Raw genomic sequence first — 27,688 nt, 5'->3', positions numbered from 1 at the left:
GCTGGAGAAAAACAAGACATTATTTATTGAAGTAAAACATATGTAAAATATATTAAATAATAGTTTTATACAAAATAAAACTTGAAAATATTACATTGTGTGGTAGAAGTAGTAGTTTTTGACCTGTGTTGATTTCAGTTTGACCAGTATTCTGGTAATGATATGTTCAATTGTTAATTTTCTAGAAAATATGCAGTACAGACTGATTGAGTATGTCGTTGGCAGAAGGTCAGTCTGCAACTTCAAACAAAAAGACAGAGCCGTCGCGTGCGTCTGTGTGTGTGTGTGTGTGTGTGTGTGTGTGTGTGTGTGTGTGTGTGTGTGTGTGTGTGTGTGTGTGTGTGTGTGTGTGTGTGTGTGTGTGTGTGTGTGTGTGTGTGTGTGTGTGTGTGTGTGTGTGTGAGTGAGTGAGTGAGTGTGTGTGTGTGCGTGTGTGTGAGCGAGAGAGAGAGAGAAAAAGTAGAGAAGGTTTTACTGACACATAACAGATTTGGTTCTCCAACACACTGACGATAAAATATAACAAGAACAAAAATAAATCTTGTTGAGTGCTCACACATGTTTATTTTACCATTGCCCGTGATCATTTACATGTACTTTCTCTTGAAATAATGAGGGATTAAAATGTAGGAAACCATTCATAATATTTAGGCTGACAATAAGAACTAGAGAATGCAATTCCTGAAGAAATTGCGAGCGGGAATGCTTTATGCTGAAATGTAATGTGTAAGAAGAAAGTGAAAAATTTAGATTGAAATGATACATGAACACGGGGGCTTGATTGTGTGATGAGAGAAGAAAAGAAAGTAAAAAGCCTTGGAAAAGCAGCAGAATATTTGAACTGCAAACTTTTGAACTAACTTGATGGTGAATGATCTGTCGCCATGCCAGCGGCATTTGATGACATCCCATTATACGCTTAGACGCGTTGATGGCTGCATCGTTACCAAACCTGTGAAGTTTTGGGCCGTTTGGAGCATTTTCACTGAAGTTATGAGAAATCCGTGTTTCATGTCGGGCATTGTGTTGCCATGGAAACGGCATATGGTGAGATCTCAGATTTGGCGTAGAGCTGTTGAGGCATGGACTGGTGATATACAAGTGAAGATTGGGGGACGATTGGACCGTGTCCATTGGACTTACAGCGACATCGTGTTTCATGGCGAGTGGTCTGTCGCCATGGCAACGGCATTTGATGACACCCCATAATACGCTTAGTTGCGTTGATGGCTGCATCGTTACCAAACTTGTGAAGTTTTGTGCCGTTTGGAGCATTTTCACCGAAGTTATGAGAAAACCGCGTTTTTAATGGAGAGCATTGTGTTGCCATGGAAATGGCATTTCGAAGAAATCTCAAAACTGTCCCGTAGATGTCTTCACGGCTGGACTGTTAGCACACATGTGAAGTTTGAGCACTTTTTGAACATTTGCATAGGAGTTAATGTATAGCGACATCGTCTTTTATGGCGAGGGATGCGTTTCCATGGAAACGGCATTTTCCCATAGATGTCTTCACGACTGGACTGTTAGCACACATGTGAAGTTTGATTACTTTTTGAACCTTTTCATAGGAGTTATAGCGACATCGTGTTTTATGGCGAGGGATGCGTTTCCATGGAAACGGCATATGGTGAGATCTCAGATTTGGCGTAGAGCTGTTGAGGCATGGACTGGTGATATACAAGTGAAGATTGGGGGACGATTGGACCGTGTCCATTGGACTTACAGCGACATCGTGTTTCATGGCGAGTGGTCTGTCGCCATGGCAACGGCATTTGATGACACCCCATAATACGCTTAGTTGCGTTGATGGCTGCATCGTTACCAAACCTGTGAAGTTTTGGGCCGTTTGGAGCATTTTCACCGAAGTTATGAGAAAACCGCGTTTTTAATGGAGAGCATTGTGTTGCCATGGAAATGGCATTTCGAAGAAATCTCAAAACTGTCCCGTAGATGTCTTCACGGCTGGACTGTTAGCACACATGTGAAGTTTGAGCACTTTTTGAACATTTGCATAGGAGTTAATGTATAGCGACATCGTCTTTTATGGCGAGGGATGCGTTTCCATGGAAACGGCATTTTCCCATAGATGTCTTCACGACTGGACTGTTAGCACACATGTGAAGTTTGATTACTTTTTGAACCTTTTCATAGGAATTATAGCGACATCGTGTTTTATGGCGAGGGATGCGTTTCCATGGAAACGGCATATGGTGAGATCTCAGATTTGGCGTAGAGCTGTTGAGGCATGGACTGGTGATATACAAGTGAAGATTGGGGGACGATTGGACCGTGTCCATTGGACTTACAGCGACATCGTGTTTCACGGCGAGTGGTCTGTCGCCATGGCAACGGCATTTGATGACACCCCATAATATGCTTAGTTGCGTTGATGGCTGCATCGTTACCAAACCTGTGAAGTTTTGGGCCGTTTGGAGCATTTTCACCGAAGTTATGAGAAAACCGCGTTTTTAATGGAGAGCATTGTGTTGCCATGGAAATGGCATTTCGAAGAAATCTCAAAACTGTCCCGTAGATGTCTTCACGGCTGGACTGTTAGCACACATGTGAAGTTTGAGCACTTTTTGAACATTTGCATAGGAGTTAATGTATAGCGACATTGTCTTTTATGGCGAGGGATGCCATGGAAACGGCATATGATGACACACCCCATAATTGACGTAGAGATGTTGAGGGCAGGACCATTAACCTTTATCTGAAGTCTGCTGCTCTGAGCATGTCAGTTGGAGTTATGACATCATCGTGTTCCATGACACAGCTGTTTATATTTGAGCTAACGAGGTGTCCAGTTTTTTTTTGTTTTTATGGTTGATTTGTGTTTTTTTATACTTCCATTTGAATTGAGAGGATATAGTGTTTATTTCTTTAAACCAATATTGGGGGGTTTGAAGGGGAATTGAGGATATTACTGTATAGGTCAATCTTGGTAGGACATTCATTTTTAACACATCCACCCATCCCCACAGCGATAGGGGTAAAGAAGTCCATCTTCTCAAGTCATCTTTAATAGTTCTAAGTAAGCCTGGACCATTCATTTCGAAATTATTGTTAATTGGTGATCTGATGTTTATGCCCAAGTATCTCAATCCATCAGCTTTCCAAACAAATGAAGCAGAGCCTGTGATTAGAGTGAGTCGGACAGTTTAGTGGCATGGCTTAACTTTTACTCCAATTTATTTTATATCCTGAAAATAAGCTAAATTCTTGAATAACCTCCAGCACCTTAGGTATAGAGTTTAGTGGGTCAAATAATATTAAAAGGATATCATCAGCGTATACGTTTATTTTGAACTGATGTCCGGGTGGCACAAGGCAAGGGCTTAAGAGCTAATATTAATATTAGAGGGGATATTGGACATCCCTGCCGTGTTCCCCGATGTAGGGGGAAAGGATCAGAAAGCATGTTGTTGCTTCTGACTGAGGAGACTGGCTTATTGTAAAGTGATTTAAACCATCTCATACAGACAAAGCCAAATCCAAATTTGTATCGAACATTAAATAAATATGGCCATTCTATTCTTTATAAGGCTTTCTCTGCATCCAGTGATATTGCCATTGCTGGGAGATGGAGGGAGATAGCGCTAAATATCACCTGGAGCAGCCTTCTCATGTTATTAGCTGACTGGCGTCCAGCTACAAATCCTACCTGGTCTAGATTCACTAGGGATGGAATAATTTCCTCCAAACGAAGGGCTAGGATTTTTGCAAGGTGTAACAATGATTACACCTTGTAATCATTGTTAAGAATCTTAGGGGTCGGTAGCTGCTCATGTATTGATGAACTTTCTCAGGTTTTGGAAGTAGACATAATGTGGCGGCGGTACGCATTGTTAGGGGCATTGATTGATTTTCTATCATGTCGTTATACAACATAACCAACAATGGCGACAAGACTTCCAGAAAGCATTTATAAAATTCAATACTTACTCGGAACCAGTGGCGGCTGGTGCATTTTAACATGATTAAATGCAACAAATGTAACATGATTTAGCAACGCATATACTCCTTTTAATTAATGTTTCAAATAATAGATGTTCTGTTTTCAATTATAACACATTCAAACCTTACGTTGTGTGACAAAATAGTTAAAGCAGACACTCAACAACAAATGCATGTCAATTCAATTGCTTTTTTTGTGTTTTAGTGCTGTTGATTGTTACCAGCTATCATTGATAATTGTATTTATGGTGATATTCTTCCTTTCCAGGCAGCTCCACACCCCCACTAACCTCCTCATCCTCTCCCTGGCTGTCTCAGACTTCCTTGTGGGCATACTTTTGATGTCTGTTGAAATCAAACTGAATGCAAGGTTTAAGCATGGATTTAATCAACTGATATATCCTAAAGATGTCATGTTTTATTTCGGACTAAAGTAAAGTCACATTTTGATTTCAATGAGAGGACTACTGTCGCTGGCGGAGGAACTCTGTGGAACTGCAGCGGGGATCCAATTGAGGCGGAGTGATACGTGAACCTAGTCTGAAACACCGGCTAGGACCGTGACGGAGGTTAACCGTGTGGAATGTGGTTACCAATTCACAATGAACCCTCTTTTTCGTATTCTGTAGATTTTCTAAAAACTTTTCGGAAACTATTGAACCATTATGTAAACACTCAAATGTTTTGTTTTGTATTTGAAACAATGTACAACTGTTTACAATGTATGTAAACTTGCAATTAAAGTTAATATGACTAATAGATCTAAGTTTAAATAAATGTATTATTACAATCTTCTTAACTTGAAATGATGAGTTATATAAATGTAGAACTTGAAAGTATGAGTTATAATAATACTGAAATGTGAGTTTATTTGACTAGGTTAATAACGTGTTCTTGCACTGATCAACTCTGAGTATAAAGTGAAATCAACTTAGACAAGTTAAAAAACAATGTTAACACAACTACAACCTTTAAGTCATATCAACGATATGTACTTGAGTTCATGAGTTGAAACAAAGTTTGTCTTCAAGTTGACTTGATTTGCTTTTTCAACGCAGCAGGTGGACTTTCATTTTCAATTTAAACTGACAAGAAATGTTTTACTGTATAGTCTCACCAGACCAAGGCCACTGACACCCTTTCATTAATCCTTTCAGAAGTAAATGGTTTTACTTTGTACAGGAAGTATAAGGAGGCTTCTAACAAAGGGGGACAGCAAAGCACGACAGCAAGATGTTCAACACAATTGTTCAGATCTTCCTTTGAATACCTTGGCATAAGCTTTTCCTGGGTGGTTGAGCAACTTGATATCTTGATATAAAAGAGGAGTTAGCCCTTGACCATCACTCAAGATTAAAGAGACATGTCTGCCAGAAACCTGAACAATGTCTAGACCCTTTAATATTCCTGGGCAAATCTCATCCATACCTGGCGCTGTGATATTGGGATATGGGTAAAGCTTCCTTATAATCTTCCAACTTTTCATTATCCATCGACAACATTTTGGATGTGTTTGGGAGCCCTTCAAAGTGCCTGACAGTATCAGGATATCAGCAGCTCTCCTCCTGAGCTGAACACTCTGAAACCCTGTGTCCCTTTCCTGAGTCATCTGGGAGCTGCCAGAACTTTCTTGAGACAAACCAACAGTCAATCTCATTGGCCTTCCCTATGTCTTGGCTTTATGTCGTTTTTGTTTCAAAATAACCCTGGAACAACCAGGCCCAAAAGGCTAAATGACCTAATCCATTGAAGCAAGTTGGCTTCATTGATCCTTTGACCATAACTCTGAGGAGCCACTCCCACAATGTAACTTATCAGCATGGCCCACTTGGTTTCAATACTTCATGAAAAATGTTAATCTTTTAAGATTCTTTACACTGTAAAACCACTCTTGATGAGAAGGAAAAAGTGGCATCGATAATCAAATAAGATGATGTCAATGCCGGGAATTATGAAAAAAATAAGTTGCATGAAGGTGATGAAGACTGAGAGGAAGATGACTGCAGAAAACAAAGTAGAGCTTTGGGATTTCAGTCTTAGCTAGAGAGAAAGTAATAGTAGGGGCAGGACAGATGAGAAGAGATGTATCAGCTTTGAGCTTTGCCAGAACACAGCAGCTTCTCAACACGTCTCTCTAAATATGGAGACTTCCCAAATGGATGAACTCTGCTTTCCACAACTCTTCAACAAATCCTGCAGGAAGTCTACGCCAGCTCAGTCAGATGTCCTGCTCGCTTACATCCTGCTGTCCTTCATCGCTCTGATCACTGCAGCTCTCAACCTGCTGGTCATCATCTCTATCTCCCACTTCAGGCACTGACAAACTTTCAGCTTAATCTTGTATATGTTCATGATTGGAAATTAACATGATTTAGCAACGCATATATTCCTTTCAATGAATGCTTCAGATAATAGTTCTGCTGTTTTAAATGATAACATATTCAAACCTGACGTTGTGTGACAAAATATTTAAAGCAGACACTCCTCAAAAAATGCATATCCATTCAAATGTCTTTTTTTGTGTTTTAGTGCTGTTTGTTGTTACAAGCTATTGTTGATCATTTTATTTATGATGATATTCTTCCTTTCCAGGCAGCTCCACACCCCCACTAACCTCCTCATCCTCTCCCTGGCTGTCTCAGACTTCCTTGTGGGCCTAATTTCGATGCCTGTTACAATCATTTCAACAGAGGCTTGCTGGTACTCGGGTGACCTGATGTGTGCTTTGTATTTAATCGCTAATTTTATCATTACCTCTTCTACGGTTGGAAACATGGTGCTCATATCCATTGAACGTTATTTTGCTATTTGTGACCCTCTACATTACACCATCAGAGTAACTCTGAACAGAACAAAAATCTGCATCTGTCTTTGTTGGATTTGCTCTGTTATTTATAATTGTCTAATTTTAAAGGACTTTCTAAGACAACCTGATTCACAGAATTCTTGCCATGGAGAGTGTGTAGCTGTCATTGACAATATCACAGGAGCTGTTGACTTAGTTGTTACCTTTATTGCCCCCATTACTGTTATCATAGTTCTGTATATGAGAGTGTTTGTGGTGGCTGTGTCTCAGGCTCGAGCCATGCGATCTCATGTTATCGCTGTCACTAAGCAACGTGCAGTTGGTGCAACTGCTAAGAAATCTGAGATGAAAGCAGCCAGGACTCTTGGTGTTGTTGTCCTTGTGTTTCTAATATGTTTTTTTCCATATTACACTCCATCCCTTATGGGTGAGGATATTGAAACTGGTAGTTCAACCTCACTCATTGTAGTCTGGTTTCTGGATTTTAACTCCTGTCTGAACCCATTGATTTATGCCTCGTTATACCCCTGGTTTAGAAAATCTATCAAGCTCATTGTTACCCTTAAAATACTTCAGTCTTACTCGTGTGATTCTAAAATACTGTAAAGGCGGACTAGGGTTGAGTTATATTCTAAAAAACCTCTGTTCAGATGGACATATTTCTGCTATTGTTGCTGAGTCAGAATGCAATATGTAATGGCTGAAGAAAAATAAGACATTATTTATTGAAGTAAAACATATGTAAAATATATGAAATAATAGTTTTATACAAAATAAAACTTGAAAATATTACATTGTGCGGAAGAAGTAGTAGTTTTTGACCTGTGTTGATTTCAGTTTGACCAGTATTCTGGTAATGATATGTTCAATTGTTAATTTTCTAGACAATATGCAGTACAGACTGATTGAGTAAGTCGTTGGCAGAAGGTCAGTCTGCAACTTCAAACAAAAAGACAGAGCTGTCGCGTGTGTGTGTGTGTGTGTGTGTGTGTGTGTGTGTGTGTGTGTGTGTGTGTGTGTGTGTGTGTGAGAGTGTGTGTGTGTGTGTGTGTGTGTGTGTGTGTGTGTGTGTGTGTGTGTGTGTGTGTGTGTGTGTGTGTGTGTGTGTGTGTGTGTGTGTGTGTGTGTGTGTGTGTGTGTGTGTGTGTGTGTGTGTGTGTGTGTGTGTGTGTGTGTGTGTGTGTGTGTGTGTGTGTGTGAGCGAGAAAGAGAGGGAAAAAGGAGAGAAGGTTTTACTGACACATAACAGATTTGGTTCTCCAACACACTGACGATAAAATATAACAAGAACAAAAATAAATCTTGTTGAGTGCTCACACATGTTTATTTTACCATTGCCCGTGATCATTTACATGTACTGTCTCTTGAAATAATGAGGGATTAAAATATAGGAAAACATTCATAATATTTAGGCTGACAATAAGAACAAGAGAATGCAATTCCTGAAGAAATTGCTAGTGAGAATGCTTTATGCTGAAATGTAATGTGTAAGAAGAAAGTGAATAATTTAGATTGAAATGATACATGAACACGGGGGCTTGATTGTGTGATGAGAGAAGAAAAGAAAGTAAAAAGGCTTGGAAAAGCAGCAGAATATTTTAACTGCAAACTTTTGAACTAACTTGATGGTGAATGATCTGTCGCCATGCCAACGGCATTTGATGACATCCCATAATACGCTTAGACGCGTTGATGGCTGCATCGTTATCAAACTTGTGAAGTTTTGGTCCGTTTGGAGCATTTTCACTGAAGTTATGAGAAATCCGTGTTTCATGGCGGGCATTGTGTTGCCATGGCAACGGCATGTCCCATAGATGTCTTCACGACTGGACTGTTAGCACACATGTGAAGTTTGATTACTTTTTGAACCTTTTCATAGGAGTTATAGCGACATCGTGTTTTATGGCGAGGGATGCATTTCCATGGAAACGGCATATGGTGAGATCTCAGATTTGGCGTAGAGCTGTTGAGGCATTGACTGGTGATATACAAGTGAAGATTGGGGGACTATTGGACCGTGTCCATTGGACTTACAGCGACATCGTGTTTCATGGCGAGTGGTCTGTCGCCATGGCAACGGCATTTGATGACACCCCATAATACGCTTAGTTGCGTTGATGGCTGCATCGTTACCAAAACTGTGAAGTTTTGGGCCGTTTGGAGCATTTTCACCGAAGTTATGAGAAAACCGCGTTTTTAATGGAGAGCATTGCGTTGCCATGGAAATGGCATTTTGAAGAAATCTCAAAACTGTCCCGTAGATGTCTTCACGGCTGGACTGTTAGCACACATGTGAAGTTTGAGCACTTTTTGAACATTTGCATAGGAGTTAATGTATAGCGACATTGTCTTTTATGGCGAGGGATGCCATGGAAACGGCATATGATGACACACCCCATAATTGACGTAGAGATGTTGAGGGCAGGACCATTAACCTTTATCTGAAGTCTGCTGCTCTGAGCATGTCAGTTGGAGTTATGACATCATCGTGTTCCATGACACAGCTGTTTATATTTGAGCTAACGAGGTGTCCAGTTTTTTTTTGTTTTTATGGTTGATTTGTGTTTTTTTATACTTCCATTTGAATTGAGAGGATATAGTGTTTATTTCTTTAAACCAATATTGGGGGGTTTGAAGGGGAATTGAGGATATTACTGTATAGGTCAATCTTGGTAGGACATTCATTTTTAACACATCCACCCATCCCCACAGCGATAGGGGTAAAGAAGTCCATCTTCTCAAGTCATCTTTAATAGTTCTAAGTAAGCCTGGACCATTCATTTCGAAATTATTGTTAATTGGTGATCTGATGTTTATGCCCAAGTATCTCAATCCATCAGCTTTCCAAACAAATGAAGCAGAGCCTGTGATTAGAGTGAGTCGGACAGTTTAGTGGCATGGCTTAACTTTTACTCCAATTTATTTTATATCCTGAAAATAAGCTAAATTCTTGAATAACCTCCAGCACCTTAGGTATAGAGTTTAGTGGGTCAAATAATATTAAAAGGATATCATCAGCGTATACGTTTATTTTGAACTGATGTCCGGGTGGCACAAGGCAAGGGCTTAAGAGCTAATATTAATATTAGAGGGGATATTGGACATCCCTGCCGTGTTCCCCGATGTAGGGGGAAAGGATCAGAAAGCATGTTGTTGCTTCTGACTGAGGAGACTGGCTTATTGTAAAGTGATTTAAACCATCTCATACAGACAAAGCCAAATCCAAATTTGTATCGAACATTAAATAAATATGGCCATTCTATTCTTTATAAGGCTTTCTCTGCATCCAGTGATATTGCCATTGCTGGGAGATGGAGGGAGATAGCGCTAAATATCACCTGGAGCAGCCTTCTCATGTTATTAGCTGACTGGCGTCCAGCTACAAATCCTACCTGGTCTAGATTCACTAGGGATGGAATAATTTCCTCCAAACGAAGGGCTAGGATTTTTGCAAGGTGTAACAATGATTACACCTTGTAATCATTGTTAAGAATCTTAGGGGTCGGTAGCTGCTCATGTATTGATGAACTTTCTCAGGTTTTGGAAGTAGACATAATGTGGCGGCGGTACGCATTGTTAGGGGCATTGATTGATTTTCTATCATGTCGTTATACAACATAACCAACAATGGCGACAAGACTTCCAGAAAGCATTTATAAAATTCAATACTTACTCGGAACCAGTGGCGGCTGGTGCATTTTAACATGATTAAATGCAACAAATGTAACATGATTTAGCAACGCATATACTCCTTTTAATTAATGTTTCAAATAATAGATGTTCTGTTTTCAATTATAACACATTCAAACCTTACGTTGTGTGACAAAATAGTTAAAGCAGACACTCAACAACAAATGCATGTCAATTCAATTGCTTTTTTTGTGTTTTAGTGCTGTTGATTGTTACCAGCTATCATTGATAATTGTATTTATGGTGATATTCTTCCTTTCCAGGCAGCTCCACACCCCCACTAACCTCCTCATCCTCTCCCTGGCTGTCTCAGACTTCCTTGTGGGCATACTTTTGATGTCTGTTGAAATCAAACTGAATGCAAGGTTTAAGCATGGATTTAATCAACTGATATATCCTAAAGATGTCATGTTTTATTTCGGACTAAAGTAAAGTCACATTTTGATTTCAATGAGAGGACTACTGTCGCTGGCGGAGGAACTCTGTGGAACTGCAGCGGGGATCCAATTGAGGCGGAGTGATACGTGAACCTAGTCTGAAACACCGGCTAGGACCGTGACGGAGGTTAACCGTGTGGAATGTGGTTACCAATTCACAATGAACCCTCTTTTTCGTATTCTGTAGATTTTCTAAAAACTTTTCGGAAACTATTGAACCATTATGTAAACACTCAAATGTTTTGTTTTGTATTTGAAACAATGTACAACTGTTTACAATGTATGTAAACTTGCAATTAAAGTTAATATGACTAATAGATCTAAGTTTAAATAAATGTATTATTACAATCTTCTTAACTTGAAATGATGAGTTATATAAATGTAGAACTTGAAAGTATGAGTTATAATAATACTGAAATGTGAGTTTATTTGACTAGGTTAATAACGTGTTCTTGCACTGATCAACTCTGAGTATAAAGTGAAATCAACTTAGACAAGTTAAAAAACAATGTTAACACAACTACAACCTTTAAGTCATATCAACGATATGTACTTGAGTTCATGAGTTGAAACAAAGTTTGTCTTCAAGTTGACTTGATTTGCTTTTTCAACGCAGCAGGTGGACTTTCATTTTCAATTTAAACTGACAAGAAATGTTTTACTGTATAGTCTCACCAGACCAAGGCCACTGACACCCTTTCATTAATCCTTTCAGAAGTAAATGGTTTTACTTTGTACAGGAAGTATAAGGAGGCTTCTAACAAAGGGGGACAGCTAAGCACGACAGCAAGATGTTCAACACAATTGTTCAGATCTTCCTTTGAATACCTTGGCATAAGCTTTTCCTGGGTGGTTGAGCAACTTGATATCTTGATATAAAAGAGGAGTTAGCCCTTGACCATCACTCAAGATTAAAGAGACATGTCTGCCAGAAACCTGAACAATGTCTAGACCCTTTAATATTCCTGGGCAAATCTCATCCATACCTGGCGCTGTGATATTGGGATATGGGTAAAGCTTCCTTATAATCTTCCAACTTTTCATTATCCATCGACAACATTTTGGATGTGTTTGGGAGCCCTTCAAAGTGCCTGACAGTATCAGGATATCAGCAGCTCTCCTCCTGAGCTGAACACTCTGAAACCCTGTGTCCCTTTCCTGAGTCATCTGGAGGCTGCCAGACCTTTCTTGAGACCAACCAACAGTCAATCTCATTGGCCTTCCCTATGTCTTGGCTTTATGTCGTTTTTGTTTCAAAATAACCCTGGAACAACCAGGCCCAAAAGGCTAAATGACCTAATCCATTGAAGCAAGTTGGCTTCATTGATCCTTTGACCATAACTCTGAGGAGCCACTCCCACAATGTAACTTATCAGCATGGCCCACTTGGTTTCAATACTTCATGAAAAATGTTAATCTTTTAAGATTCTTTACACTGTAAAACCACTCTTGATGAGAAGGAAAAAGTGGCATCGATAATCAAATAAGATGATGTCAATGCCGGGAATTATGAAAAAAATAAGTTGCATGAAGGTGATGAAGACTGAGAGGAAGATGACTGCAGAAAACAAAGTAGAGCTTTGGGATTTCAGTCTTAGCTAGAGAGAAAGTAATAGTAGGGGCAGGACAGATGAGAAGAGATGTATCAGCTTTGAGCTTTGCCAGAACACAGCAGCTTCTCAACACGTCTCTCTAAATATGGAGACTTCCCAAATGGATGAACTCTGCTTTCCACAACTCTTCAACAAATCCTGCAGGAAGTCTACGCCAGCTCAGTCAGATGTCCTGCTCGCTTACATCCTGCTGTCCTTCATCGCTCTGATCACTGCAGCTCTCAACCTGCTGGTCATCATCTCTATCTCCCACTTCAGGCACTGACAAACTTTCAGCTTAATCTTGTATATGTTCATGATTGGAAATTAACATGATTTAGCAACGCATATATTCCTTTCAATGAATGCTTCAGATAATAGTTCTGCTGTTTTAAATGATAACATATTCAAACCTGACGTTGTGTGACAAAATATTTAAAGCAGACACTCCTCAAAAAATGCATATCCATTCAAATGTCTTTTTTTGTGTTTTAGTGCTGTTTGTTGTTACAAGCTATTGTTGATCATTTTATTTATGATGATATTCTTCCTTTCCAGGCAGCTCCACACCCCCACTAACCTCCTCATCCTCTCCCTGGCTGTCTCAGACTTCCTTGTGGGCCTAATTTCGATGCCTGTTACAATCATTTCAACAGAGGCTTGCTGGTACTCGGGTGACCTGATGTGTGCTTTGTATTTAATCGCTAATTTTATCATTACCTCTTCTACGGTTGGAAACATGGTGCTCATATCCATTGATCGTTATTTTGCTATTTGTGACCCTCTACATTACACCATCAGAGTAACTCTGAACAGAACAAAAATCTGCATCTGTCTTTGTTGGATTTGCTCTGTTATTTATAATTGTCTAATTTTAAAGGACTTTCTAAGACAACCTGATTCACAGAATTCTTGCCATGGAGAGTGTGTAGCTGTCATTGACAATATCACAGGAGCTGTTGACTTAGTTGTTACCTTTATTGCCCCCATTACTGTTATCATAGTTCTGTATATGAGAGTGTTTGTGGTGGCTGTGTCTCAGGCTCGAGCCATGCGATCTCATGTTATCGCTGTCACTAAGCAACGTGCAGTTGGTGCAACTGCTAAGAAATCTGAGATGAAAGCAGCCAGGACTCTTGGTGTTGTTGTCCTTGTGTTTCTAATATGTTTTTTTCCATATTACACTCCATCCCTTATGGGTGAGGATATTGAAACTGGTAGTTCAACCTCACTCATTGTAGTCTGGTTTCTGGATTTTAACTCCTGTCTGAACCCATTGATTTATGCCTCGTTATACCCCTGGTTTAGAAAATCTATCAAGCTCATTGTTACCCTTAAAATACTTCAGTCTTACTCGTGTGATTCTAAAATACTGTAAAGGCGGACTAGGGTTGAGTTATATTCTAAAAAACCTCTGTTCAGATGGACATATTTCTGCTATTGTTGCTGAGTCAGAATGCAATATGTAATGGCTGAAGAAAAATAAGACATTATTTATTGAAGTAAAACATATGTAAAATATATGAAATAATAGTTTTATACAAAATAAAACTTGAAAATATTACATTGTGCGGAAGAAGTAGTAGTTTTTGACCTGTGTTGATTTCAGTTTGACCAGTATTCTGGTAATGATATGTTCAATTGTTAATTTTCTAGACAATATGCAGTACAGAATGATTGAGTAAGTCGTTGGCAGAAGGTCAGTCTGCAACTTCAAACAAAAAGACAGAGCTGTCGCGTGTGTGTGTGTGTGTGTGTGTGTGTGTGTGTGTGTGTGTGTGTGTGTGTGTGTGTGTGAGAGTGTGTGTGTGTGTGTGTGTGTGTGTGTGTGTGTGTGTGTGTGTGTGTGTGTGTGTGTGTGTGTGTGTGTGTGTGTGTGTGTGTGTGTGTGTGTGTGTGTGTGTGTGTGTGTGTGTGTGTGTGTGTGTGTGTGTGTGTGTGTGTGTGTGAGCGAGAAAGAGAGGGAAAAAGGAGAGAAGGTTTTACTGACACATAACAGATTTGGTTCTCCAACACACTGACGATAAAATATAACAAGAACGAAAATAAATCTTGTTGAGTGCTCACACATGTTTATTTTACCATTGCCCGTGATCATTTACATGTACTGTCTCTTGAAATAATGAGGGATTAAAATATAGGAAAACATTCATAATATTTAGGCTGACAATAAGAACAAGAGAATGCAATTCCTGAAGAAATTGCTAGTGAGAATGCTTTATGCTGAAATGTAATGTGTAAGAAGAAAGTGAATAATTTAGATTGAAATGATACATGAACACGGGGGCTTGATTGTGTGATGAGAGAAGAAAAGAAAGTAAAAAGGCTTGGAAAAGCAGCAGAATATTTTAACTGCAAACTTTTGAACTAACTTGATGGTGAATGATCTGTCGCCATGCCAACGGCATTTGATGACATCCCATAATACGCTTAGACGCGTTGATGGCTGCATCGTTATCAAACTTGTGAAGTTTTGGTCCGTTTGGAGCATTTTCACTGAAGTTATGAGAAATCCGTGTTTCATGGCGGGCATTGTGTTGCCATGGCAACGGCATGTCCCATAGATGTCTTCACGACTGGACTGTTAGCACACATGTGAAGTTTGATTACTTTTTGAACCTTTTCATAGGAGTTATAGCGACATCGTGTTTTATGGCGAGGGATGCATTTCCATGGAAACGGCATATGGTGAGATCTCAGATTTGGCGTAGAGCTGTTGAGGCATTGACTGGTGATATACAAGTGAAGATTGGGGGACTATTGGACCGTGTCCATTGGACTTACAGCGACATCGTGTTTCATGGCGAGTGGTCTGTCGCCATGGCAACGGCATTTGATGACACCCCATAATACGCTTAGTTGCGTTGATGGCTGCATCGTTACCAAACCTGTGAAGTTTTGGGCCGTTTGGAGCATTTTCACCGAAGTTATGAGAAAACCGCGTTTTTAATGGAGAGCATTGCGTTGCCATGGAAATGGCATTTTGAAGAAATCTCAAAACTGTCCCGTAGATGTCTTCACGGCTGGACTGTTAGCACACATGTGAAGTTTGAGCACTTTTTGAACATTTGCATAGGAGTTAATGTATAGCGACATCGTCTTTTATGGCGAGGGATGCGTTTCCATGGAAACGGCATATGATGACACCCCATAATTGACGTAGAGATGTTGAGGGCAGGACCATTAACCTTTATCTGAAGTCTGCTGCTCTGAGCATGTCAGTTGGAGTTATGACATCATCGTGTTCCATGACACAGGTGTTTATATTTGAGCTAATGAGGCGTCCAGAGATCACAGGTTTCCATTGTTCTGAATGAGAGATAAACCTCTTACATGTGAACGTTTTGTTGAACAACCGTAACAGATATCGGTGAAATTTCAAAGCGTGAAGCATCTCAAGGACCTTGAGTATCTGAAGTGTGCTTTTTGTGTACTTTCGGGTCAATAATGTGGCCTTTTTGGCAGATTAACTAAAGGTGTGCGGCTGCTGCTGTGAGGAAATATCAGCCTGAAATTACAATGGGCTTTAATGGAGACATGTTGAAAGTTTTTGTCAATTCATGCCCTCAAGAGGCATTTTGATGAATTATTTCTGCTTAATTATTTGTCATTGTTCAAACTACGAGATGTTTTCCTACGTTTGTCATGAACAATTATGTCTCAGGAATGTAGGGTTTGGGAATTATGGCAGTTTAAAAAAAATATATGAAGGCAAATTTCAAGATTTCCTACATCTGTGACATCACGGACTCTAGTTAATGCTCAAATCTGAAGAAGGCCTCTGTACCAAGGTCTGAACAATGTTTAATATCTCTAAAGGTAAGAATCAGATTTAAAAGTTGTGTTACACGAATAATGTCAGAAAGATGTGTAACATTTTAACGTTGGAATGAGATTTCTGAGTGAAAGTATGAATGAACAGTTAGCAGTTGAAGTCGCATGAAGATTTGTTGAAGTCAGAAGATTTTCTCCATTGACTTCAATGGTTCAAAATGTGATGAATTATGGGATATATCTCGGGAATTATGAAAGTTATGAATGAGGAAAGTAATAGCAATCGATTCCCGACCGAGCTGAACATTTTGATGTTTGAACTGAGTTTCTGCGATGTGTAATGTGGGAGAAAAAGACCAGCAAAATAACAGGTGGAATAATAAGAATAAAGAATTTTGTGCGTAGAAGAACAGATAGTCCACTAAATTAAAGCTTCAAGCAGCGATGATCGGGACCTCGCTAGTGCTGCTCGATTAAGGCAAAAATCATAATCATGATTATTTTTGTCAATATTGATATCACGATTATTAAATACAATTATTCATTGACTTTGAAAACATCAATATATTGAACTTTTAAAAAAAGATAATAATAATTTGAACAGTATCTTTTTAACAGTTGATTACCCTGAACTTTAATTCAACTGAGAAACCAATATAAATAAAATAAATGATACATTTATATCTGCATTTAAATAAATAATATCAAATTAATAAATACCAATAAAGAAGATCAACAAATATTTTGGGGCGCACTTCCGCAACCTACTGAACATAATACATATAATAAATACAAATAAATTAGATTATTGGCAAAGTATTCAGCTGAAGCCACATCTTTTCAACTTCCCCACGGCCTTTGTCATAAAGGGCAAGCCAGGGTTCAAGTTATGTGGGAGCCTACGGCAGCTGAGCTCCCATGAACACAGTGAAATCATACATCTGTGGGGATCGCTAATACATAAACAACAACCATTATTTTAATCACAAATAATGCATATGTCAATGTAACGAGTATTATTGACGTTAACGAGGTAAATAGGCTAAAAGAAAAACATGTTTTCCAAAATAACTATTCATCGTATTCTCTCTTGAATGAAAATATGCCTGCACTTCACCTCCATGGTGCGCAATACATACCTGAAATCATTCCTTTCTCGTTTGCAAGTCTTTTTAGGTTCATATGTGTTCATGACAACCTATCTTTATATATTTTGATGTCAAGTATTTAATATTTGATTGTAATTGTATAAAGGAGAAGAAGAGGGATTGATTCAGATTAAAACTGTCCAACAACACTGTGAATGGAATTATGATATTATTTTTGTACTATTTGCTATTACTATTTGGGGGAGTACCATAATGAATTTAAAGATATTGATTTATTGTTTTCTGTAATTATTCGTCCTTCCAGCCAATCCCAGTTAGCTTTTTTTCGGTGTCACTCCATAAGCCCATAGGGAATCTGGCATTTTATGAGAGATAATATAAGTATAAATTGGGTACCCCCAGTCTCCTCGGCATAGACAACTTTTATGGTTTATTTGTGGTTTTTTATACTTCCATTTGAATTGAGAGGATATAGTGTTTATTTCTTTAAACCAATATTGGGGGTTTCAAAGGTGAATTGAGGATATTACTGTATAGGTCAATCTTGGAAGGACATTCATTTTTAACACATCCACCCATCCCCACAGCGATAGGGGTAAAGAAGTCAAGTCATCTTTAATAGTTCTAAGTAAGCCTGGACCATTCATTTCGAAATTATTGTGAATTGGTGATCTGATGTTTATGCCCAAGTATCTCAATCCATCAGCTTTACAAACAAAAAGAAGCAGAGCCTTTGATTAGAGTGAGTCTGACAGTTTAGTGGCATGGCTTAACTTTTACTCCAATTTATATATATGTATATATATATATATATATATATATATATATATATATATATTGTTACTTTTATCATTACCTCTTCTACGGTTGGAAACATGGTGCTCATATCCATTGATCGTTATTTTTCTACATGTGACCCTCTACATTACACCACCAGACCAACTCTGAACAGAACACAAATCTGCATCTGTCTGTGTTGGATTTGCTCTGTTATCTATAATTGTCTAATTTTAAAGGACTTTCTGGGACAACCTGATTCACAGAATTCTTGCCATGGAGAGTGTGTAGCTGTCTTTGACAATATCACAGGAGCTGTTGACTTAATTGTTAACTTTATTGCCCCCATTACTGTTATCATAGTTCTGTATATGAGAGTGTTTGTGGTGGCTGTGTCTCAGGCTCGAGCCGTGAGATCTCATGTTATCGCTGTCACTATGCAACGTTCAGTTGGTGCAACTGCTAAGAAATCTGAGATGAAAGCAGCCAGGACTCTTGGTGTTGTTGTCCTTGTGTTTCTAATACGTTTTTTTCCATATTACACTCCATCCCTTATAGGTGAGGATATTGAAAATATACTTCAACCTCACCCATTGTAGTCTGGTTGATGTATTTTAACTCTTGTCTAATAATAATAATAATAATAATAATATTAATAATAATAATAAATTCAATTTTTAAAGCACCTGTCATTGCTAACAGCAATCCCAAGGTGCTACAGGAGGCATAATAAAAACAAACAAAATAAACATCATTTAATCAAAAGCTTTGTTTTATAAGCCTTTATTGAAGTGGTCTGTGGAGTCCTCAGGTGGTCTGGGAGGGAATTCCACAGGTGAGGAGCAGCCAGAGGCGCGGGAAGGTATTTTGAGTGGGGGTGCTGAGGTGCTGGACTCCAGTGAACACTATTACGGGCACGGAGCACGCACAAAAAAACTCCCCACACGCAAACACACAGTAAACCCGCGACTGTTACAATGAAGGTTCGATAATCAGCTCACGGCATATAGGCAGGGGTAAAGTGCTATTTTTTACGAGTGGGGAGCGGACCTCACCTCCTCTAGGGGGGTCCGGGGGGATGCTCCCCCGGGAAGATTTTGTTTAAATATTGAAGTTAAAAGCATCAATCTGGTGCACTTTGAGAGCAACATTAAGAGATCTATGGATACATCTCTCAACACCCAGATGAAACACAACTGTAAGCAGATGTTCTTTTTCTTTATGGATATTTTACAAATCACTCCCCTTTCAAACTGTATTCTTGTTTTACTGCCATATAGTATTTCATAACTGTTTTTCCTTTATTCTCTCATTTTTTTTATAACTATAATGATCATATGAAGGTGTGCCGCGGAAATAATCTTTTGAATACATTTTGACCAAACTGTTTGAGACCCACTGAGATAACTTAGACTAAAGTTAACTATCTAAACCAGGGGTCGGCAACCCCTGGCACGCGTGCCAGCATTGGCACGCGGCACCGTAACCAGTGGCACACTAGGAATAAGTGGAATAAGTATGCAAAATATTTAAATTGTATTTTCGGATCCTGAACGAGACCGCCGCCAGAGCGTCTCCCGTTACTTGCAGAAGGAAGCCATGCACGCAACGCAGTCCCGCTCTCTTTACTCCAGGTGACTTTCTGCCGCTTTCCTCCGTGGTGCAGTGCTGATCGTTTCAACACGGAGGAAAGCACTTCACAAATTGCAGTACCCATAAGGAGCTGTACAAATGCCGCAGTTTTTGCGTGGCTGTGCATTTAGTTGAAAGCCCAGTGGCGATCTGCTCATCTCTCATCGAAATAATATGCTCCAAAGGGGGTGGACTGGCCATCTGTGTGTTGAACTTTCCTGTCGGCTCCCAGACCGTAGTCGAGGAGGGCAGAAGCAACAAGCTTCAGGTTCAATAACCCACTTTAGCTTAAATGACTGGAGAGAGGTGAGCTCTTCTTGGGAGGCCGTTGCATTTATTTAGCTGTTCTTCTGTTTCACAAAATACATCACAGACCTCTGTTTTTCTGCTTTCCCGTTTCACTTCCAGAAACACGCTCGCTCACTGTCGCTCTACCATCCACAAACACATGCACAAGCCACACCCCTCTCTCTCTATCTCTCTCTCTTAAAGGGACAGCGATCTCATCTCACTCTGCATGACCCGACGCGACCCTAATATCATAACATGTGTGCTCTGGAGAATCACAGAACGGACGATCGTCCTTATTATTATGCCGTTTAAACCAATTACTTAAAGTTGTTTGTTAAATTCGGCATCGTGTATGTTGCGACACTGCTGTTACAGAATGGTTTAGGCTAGGTTGCAGCTCCACCCTGTGGACGTATTGTGCCTGTGTTATATATATATCTGCCTCACGTGACTCTACCCCAGTTGTATGATTACCTGCTTAATGTGAATACACGGCGTTGAGACACAGCCTGATTTGCCTTGTTTATTAATGCACCTACATCTACAAACATGGTGTCAGAAGCTCAAATAGGATCCAGCTGTGGACTGCATGCTACTGTCCGTCGCTGAGACGGCGTGCATTTATTTGTTTTGGTGAGGTTTAGCAGTTTCAGTTAACCTGTTAGCATTAGCGTCACGTTGGAACAATGGCATCCAGCATCCCACCTCTGGAGCCTATGAAGATGGCGGGGGACATCCACGGCAACTGGGTGAGCTTTCGAGCAGAATTTGAGGATTATCTGCTTGCGACCGGGCTCAGCGAGAAAGAAAAGCCGGTACAAGCAGCTGCGCTAAGGAGGCTAATGGGGAACGACTGCCGCCATGTTTACAAACACAACCTGGGACTCACCGCGGACCAACAAAAGGATGCGGGTGATATACTGGTGGCACTGGAAGCAATACTTCACGCCCGCAAAGAACGTAATCTTTGAGAGGTACGTTTTTGGCAACCTTAAACAAGAGGATGGAGAGCTCTTGGATGCGTTTGCTACCAGGCTGAGGGAAAAGGCTGCCTCTTGTGAATATGGAGCTATAAAAGATGAACTCATAAGGGACAGGCTTGTTCTCGGGATAACTGACGAGGGTGCTAGACGTCGTTTACTAAGGGAAAAGGACCTTAAATTGGACGAGGCCATTAAAATTTGCCGTGCAGCCGAGGTCATGGACAGCAAGTGAAAAACCATGTCACTGGGCAGCTCTGGACCTGGGGACAGCATTAATGCCACACAAGGACAGCAATATGGACGGAGGTCTGCCAGCAGGCCATCCGAGTCCACCAACACATCTGCACAACCACAGAGCATGAGAGACGCTGGCGAATGCAAGTACTGTGGCACACGGCACAAGCGTGGGCGTGACCTGTGCCCTGCTTTTGGTAAATCGTGCCGCTCGTGTGGCACTGCTAACCATTTTGCAAAAGTATGCATGAAAAGAGGCCAGCAGGCACGCCAGTTGAATGCTGTGGATGACCCGTTGCCAGGGGAACTGGAGGACAGCGATGAGAGAGACGTGTACACAGCGGAGAGCGTGGGGGCTGTGAACACTCAAGGTAAAAAGTGGTTTGTCAACCTGCCACTGCAAAGTGGGGTTCAGAGGTGCCAGCTCGACTCTGGAGCCACTTGCAATGTGATGAGCATCAAGGACAAGACGAGACTGGCGTCTACAACGCCTCTTCTGAAGAGTCTCACCAGATTAAAACTATACAACAGTGAGTGGATGAGCTCATTAGGTGTGTACAGCACACAATGCGTCATTAGGGGTAAGATGCACAGACTGGACTTTGAGATCGTGCATACTGGCCAGAGGCCCTTGCTTTCGGGTGAGACATGTGAGAGACTTGGTCTGATACGCTTCACCATTCCTGAGGAGCTGAATAAGGTGGAGCACTGCAGGAAGGGAGACCTGACCAAGGAGTGTCTTGTCAGCACCTACCACGACGTGTTCACCAGCCCTGTTGAGTCTCTGCCCGGTGATATTCACTTTGAGCTGGACAGCACTGTGACACCGGTGCAGTGTGCTCCCAGGAACGTTCCAGTGGCCCTCAAGGCAGCTGTTAAGGCTCAGCTTGATCGATATGAAGAGGAGGGACACTTGACCACAGTCACTCAATCCACGGACTGGATTAGCAATCTAGTCATAGTAAAAAAGCCAGACAAATTGAGACTATGCATTGACCCGAAGCATCTCAACCGTGCTCTGAAACGGTCCCACTACCTTATGCCCACTTTAGATGACGTGTTGTATAAGCTGCCAAAGGCACGTATATTCACCCTGGTGGATGCACGTGATGCATTCCTGCAGTGCCGCTTGGATGAAGAAAGCAGCCTGATGACAACATTCTGGACACCGTGGGGTAGGAAACGCTGGCTGAAACTTCCTTTCGGTGTGTCAGTTGCCCCGGAGCTGTATCAAAGGAAGCAGCATGAGCTGCTGGCTGGCTTGACAGGGATTGAGCCCATAGCTGATGACATCCTTGTAGTCGGCTGTGGGGACACAGAGGATGAGGCCAATCGCGACCATGACACAAACCTCATCGCTCTGATGGACAGATGCAGGGAAGTAAAGCTGAGACTGGGCCTGAAAAAGCTGCAGTTCCGAGTGAAGGAGGTCCGCTTCCACGGCCACATGCTGTCCGCGGAGGGCCTCAAGGCTGACCCTGACAAAGTCAGGGCGGTGCTGGACATGCCAAACCCCACAGGCGCAAAAGGGGTCCAGCGGTGTGTCGGATTTGTGAACTATCTGTCCAGATTCATGCCACGCTTGTCAGCGGTATGTGAGCCGCTGAGGAGACTGCTAGACAAGGATGTGATGTGGCACTGGCTGCCCAAACATGATGCCGCCATGAAGGAAATCAAGGCACTGGTCACGGCGGTGCCAGTCCTAAGGTACTATGACGTCCGCAAGCCAGTCACCGTACAGAGCGACTCCAGTCAGGCGGGTCTGGGCTGCTGCTTGCTTCAAGGGGGACAGCCTGTCGCATTCGCCTCCCGGGCATTGACCCAAACAGAGCAAAATTATGCACAGATTGAAAAGGAGTGCCTGAGCATCGTATTCGCCTGCCAACGCTTCCACTACTATCTATATGGGAGGGGTGATGTGACTGCAGAGACCGACCACCGCCCGCTGGTGTCCATCTTCACCAAGCCCCTCCTCAGTGCGCCAAAGCGCCTTCAGAGCATGCTCCTCACACTTCAGAATTACTGCCTTGCGGTGGTATACAAGCCAGGCCCTGAGATGTACATAAGTGACACGCTCAGCAGAGCCACCACCCCGCCACAGAGAACAGACACACTGTACCAACGTGAAATGGTCTGCAGCATGCAGCAGGAGCAGTGTGACACGGCGGCCATTCAGCAGGCAGACTATTTAAATGTCAGCAGCCAACGCCTGGCACAGATTCGGACACACACTGAGGAGGATGTGTGTCTTCAAACACTTAAGTCTGTCGTGCTGGAGGGATGGCCAGGACACAAAGAGAAGACCCCTGTAGCCGTCAGGGACTACTGGGCCGTCAGAGATGAGATAAGTGCACAGGATGGCGTGCTCTTCAGGAGTCAGCGCGTCATCATTCCAAAAGCTATGCGCCCGGAAATGCTGAGACGGATCCACTACAACCACGTGGGGGGCGAGGCGTGCTACAGGCAGGCCCGTGATACACTTTACTGGCCCCTATGCAAGGGGAAGTCAAGGATTATGTGCAAAAGTGCTCTGTGTGCAATGAGTATGCACACGAACAACAGAAAGAGACTATGATGTCACACCCGCTCCCCACACGTCCCTGGCAGCTAGTAAGCATGGATCTGTACAGCTACGCAGCACAGAACTTCTTGCTCGTGGTGGACCATTATTCTGACTTTTGGGAGATCGACCTGCTTCCTGACCTATCAGCGGACACCACGATCCGTAGATGCAAGGCACAGTTTGCACGCTACGGTGTCCCAGACAGGGCCATTTCTGATGGTGGAGGCCAGTTTGCCGGTGGAGAGTTCCGGGCGTTTGCGAGAGAGTGGGGTTTTGAGCATGTCATGTCCTCACCGAGGCACCCAAAGGCTAATGGCAAAGCGGAGTCAGCAGTGAAAATTGTAAAGAGCCTGTGCAGAAGGGCAGACCGTGCCAAAGAGGACCCCTGGAGGGCCATACTGCATTGGAGAAATACGCCCACTGAGGGTATGCATTGCAGCCCAGCACAGCGGCTTATGTCGCGGAGACTGAGAACCCTTCTCCCTGTGGCCGACCAGCTACTGGTGCCTCAGGTCGTCACGGGTGTTCCTGACAAGCTGAAAGTGAAACATCAAGCAGCAAAGCTGACATATGACAGATCTGCCAAGGATCTGCCGGAGCTGAACGTCGGCCAGCCCATACGGATGAAGCCGCTCCCGGGAGACAGGACGGGCCGATGGAGGAGAGGTGTGTGCCTTCAGCAGTTGGGACTCCGGTCCTATCTGGTCGGTGTGGAGGGGACCACGTATCGGCGCAACAGGGTTGATCTTCGACCAGCAGAGGCGGCCCTTCTCCAGCCGTCAGTTCTCCCAGAATCGGCCCCGGAGCAGCCTGCGAGTGGGGGGAGCGCCAGAGAGGTCGTCTGCGTCCCCGAGGAGTCTCCAAGGCCATCACCCCCGAGGTCGTCGCGGTCTTCCCCGCAGACTGGGGGTACACCATGCCGTGAGTTACAGGGCCGGGCCTTCTCCCGGAGCGGACGGCTGATTAGACCTCCTGACAGACTTGACCTCTAGGACACACACACGCACTCACACACACACACTTGGACTGTGCGCACTCAAACTCACATGGACGATAAAGATTTAAAAAAAGAAAAAAAAAAAGGAAGTGGAGAGATTGTAAAACAAATGTGAGTTTATTGCTGATGTGTTCTGATCCGGCTATTATTGAAGTGTCCTTGCTAGGTGCACTATTTGTTGTTGAAATAATTTGATTAATGTTCTGTTTAAAGGTCAACAGTTTAATGGCAGTATTGATCCTGTGTTGTTACTTAACAAAAGGAAGGGAGATGTTACAGAATGGTTTAGGCTAGGTTGCAGCTCCACCCTGTGGACGTATTGTGCCTGTGTTATATATATATCTGCCTCACGTGACTCTACCCCAGTTGTATGATTACCTGCTTAATGTGAATACACGGCGTTGAGACACAGCCTGATTTGCCTTGTTTATTAATGCACCTACATCTACAAACAACTGCTTCCCCGCAGCAAGGCTCCCCCGCCCTCCTGCGGATAGTTGACGAGCGTTAAGCTCCTCAACCCCCCCCCCCCCCCCCCCCGTTGATAATTCTCGATAGTTGGCACGCTGATAACAATTTTTTTTTTAAATGGCACTTCATATCAAAAAGGTTGCCGACCCCTGGTCTAGAGCCTTTAATATTCCTGGGCAAATCTCATCCATACCTGGCGCTGTGATATTGGAATATGGGTAAAGCTTCCCTATAATCTTCCAACATTTCATTATCCATCGACAACATTTTGGATGTGTTTGGGAGCCCTTCAAAGTGCCTTACAGTATCAGGATATCAGCAGCTCTCCTCCTGAGCTGAACACTCTGAAACCCTGTGTCCCTTTCCTGAGTCATCTGGAGGCTGCCAGACCTTTCTTGAGATGAACCAAAAGTCAATCTCATTGGCCTTCCCAATCTCTTGCCTTTATGTCGTTTTTGTTTCAGAAATAACCCTGGAACAACCAGGCCCAAAAGGCTACATGACCTAAACCATTGAATCAAGTTGGCTTCATTGACCCTTTGACCATAACTCTGAGGAGCCAGTCCCACAATGTAACTTATCAGCATGGCCCACTTGGTTTCAATACTTCACGAAAAATGTTGATCTTTTAAGATTATTTACACTGTAAAACCACTCTTGGTGAGAAGGAAAAAGTGGGCACCATAATCAAATAAGATGATGTCAATGCCGGGAATTACGATAAAAATAAGTTTCATGAAAGTGATGAAGACTGAGATGAAGATGACTGCAGAAAACAAAGTAGAGCTTAGGGATTTCAGTCTTAGCTAGAGAGAAAGTAATAGTAGGGGCAGGACAGATGAGAAGAGATATATCAGCTGTAGAACAGAGAGCTTTGCCAGAACACAGCAGCTTCTCAACACGTCTCTCTAAAGATGGAGACTTCCCAAATGGATGAACTCTGCTTTCCACAACTCTTCAACAAATCCTGTAGGAAGCCTACTCCAGCTCAGTCAGATGTCCTGCTCGCTTACACCCTGCAGCCCTTCATCGCTCTGATCACTGCAGCTCTCAACCTGCTGGTCATCATCTCTATCTCCCACTTCAGGCACTGACAAACTTTCAGCTTAAGCTTTTATGTGTTCATGATTGAAAAGTAACATGATTTAGCAACGCATATATTCCTTTCAATGACTGTTTCAGATAATAGTGCTGTTTTAAATGATAACATATTCTAACCTGACGTTGTGTGACAAAATAGTTAAAGCAGACACTCAACAACAAATGCATGTCCATTTGTGTTTTACTGCTGTTTGTTGTTACAAGCTATTGTTGATAATTTTATTTATGATGATGTTCTTCCTTTCCAGGCAGCTCCACACCCCCACTAACCTCCTCATCCTCTCCCTGGCTGTCTCAGACTTCCTTGTGGGCGTCCTTTTGATGCCTGTTGAAATCCTTCTAAAAGAGGCTTGCTGGTACTTGGGTGACCTGATGTGTGCTCTGTATAATATTGTTGCTTTTATCATTACCTCTTCTACGGTTGGAAACATGGTGCTCATATCCATTGATCGCTATTTTGCTATTTGTGACCCTCTACATTACACCATCAGAGTAACTCTCAACAGAACAAAAATCTGCATCTGTCTTTGTTGGATTTGCTCTGTTATCTATAATTGTCTAATTATAATGGACTTTCTGAGACAACCTGATTCACATAATTCTTGCCATGGAGAGTGTGTATTTGTCATTGACAATATCACAGGAGCTGTTGACTTAGTTGTTAACTTTATTGCCCCCATTACTGTTATCATAGTTCTGTATATCAGAGTGTTTGTGGTGGCTGTGTCTCAGGCTCGAGCCGTGCGATCTCATGTTATCGCTGTCACTATGCAACGTGCAGATGGTGCAACTGCTAAGAAATCTGAGATGAAAGCAGCCAGGACTCTTGGTGTTGTTGTCCTTGTGTTTCTAATATGTTTTTTACCATATTACACTCCTTCCCTTATAGGTGAGGATATTGAAAATATTAGTTCAATCTCACCCATTGTAGTCTGGTTGATAGGTTTGAACTCTTGTCTGAACCCATTGATTTATGCCTTCTTATACCCCTGGTTTAGAAAATCTATCAAGCTCATTGCTACCCTTAAGATACTTCAGTCTTACTCGTGTGATTCTAAAATACTTTAATGACGGGCTGGGGTTGAGATATATTCTAAAAAACATCTGTTAAGATGGACATATTTTTGCTATTGTTGATGAGTCAGAATGCAATATGTAATGGCTGAAGAAATATTAGATATTATTTAATGTAGTAAAATGTATGTACCTAAAAGATATTAAATAATTGAATACAAAATAAAAATGGAAAGTATTACATTGTGTGGAAGAAG

General features: G+C 41.8%; 2 protein-coding genes across 2 annotated transcripts; both read left to right on the top strand.

The window, feature by feature from the left end:
- Nucleotides 1-6,115: 6,115 nt before the first annotated feature.
- On the top strand, nucleotides 6,116-7,372 carry LOC307029726 (trace amine-associated receptor 13c-like; the record flags this gene model as incomplete). Its single annotated transcript, XM_079665807.1, has 2 exons — nucleotides 6,116-6,273; nucleotides 6,553-7,372. 2 exons carry the CDS (start codon nucleotides 6,116-6,118, stop codon nucleotides 7,370-7,372), a joined length of 978 nt encoding a protein of 325 aa, XP_079521933.1.
- Nucleotides 7,373-12,606: 5,234 nt separating this feature from the next.
- Nucleotides 12,607-27,485, top strand: LOC307029725 (trace amine-associated receptor 8a-like; the record flags this gene model as incomplete). Its single annotated transcript, XM_079665806.1, has 2 exons — nucleotides 12,607-12,764; nucleotides 26,666-27,485. 2 exons carry the CDS (start codon nucleotides 12,607-12,609, stop codon nucleotides 27,483-27,485), a joined length of 978 nt encoding a protein of 325 aa, XP_079521932.1.
- Between the last annotated feature and the right edge of the window lie 203 nt (nucleotides 27,486-27,688).

This window comes from Notothenia rossii (assembly GCF_949606895.1).
Source record: "Notothenia rossii genome assembly, chromosome: 2".
Classification (NCBI taxonomy): Eukaryota; Metazoa; Chordata; class Actinopteri; order Perciformes; family Nototheniidae; genus Notothenia; species Notothenia rossii.
Note: the sequence above shows the minus strand (reverse complement) of the source record. Positions and strands in the feature narration are given on the sequence as shown.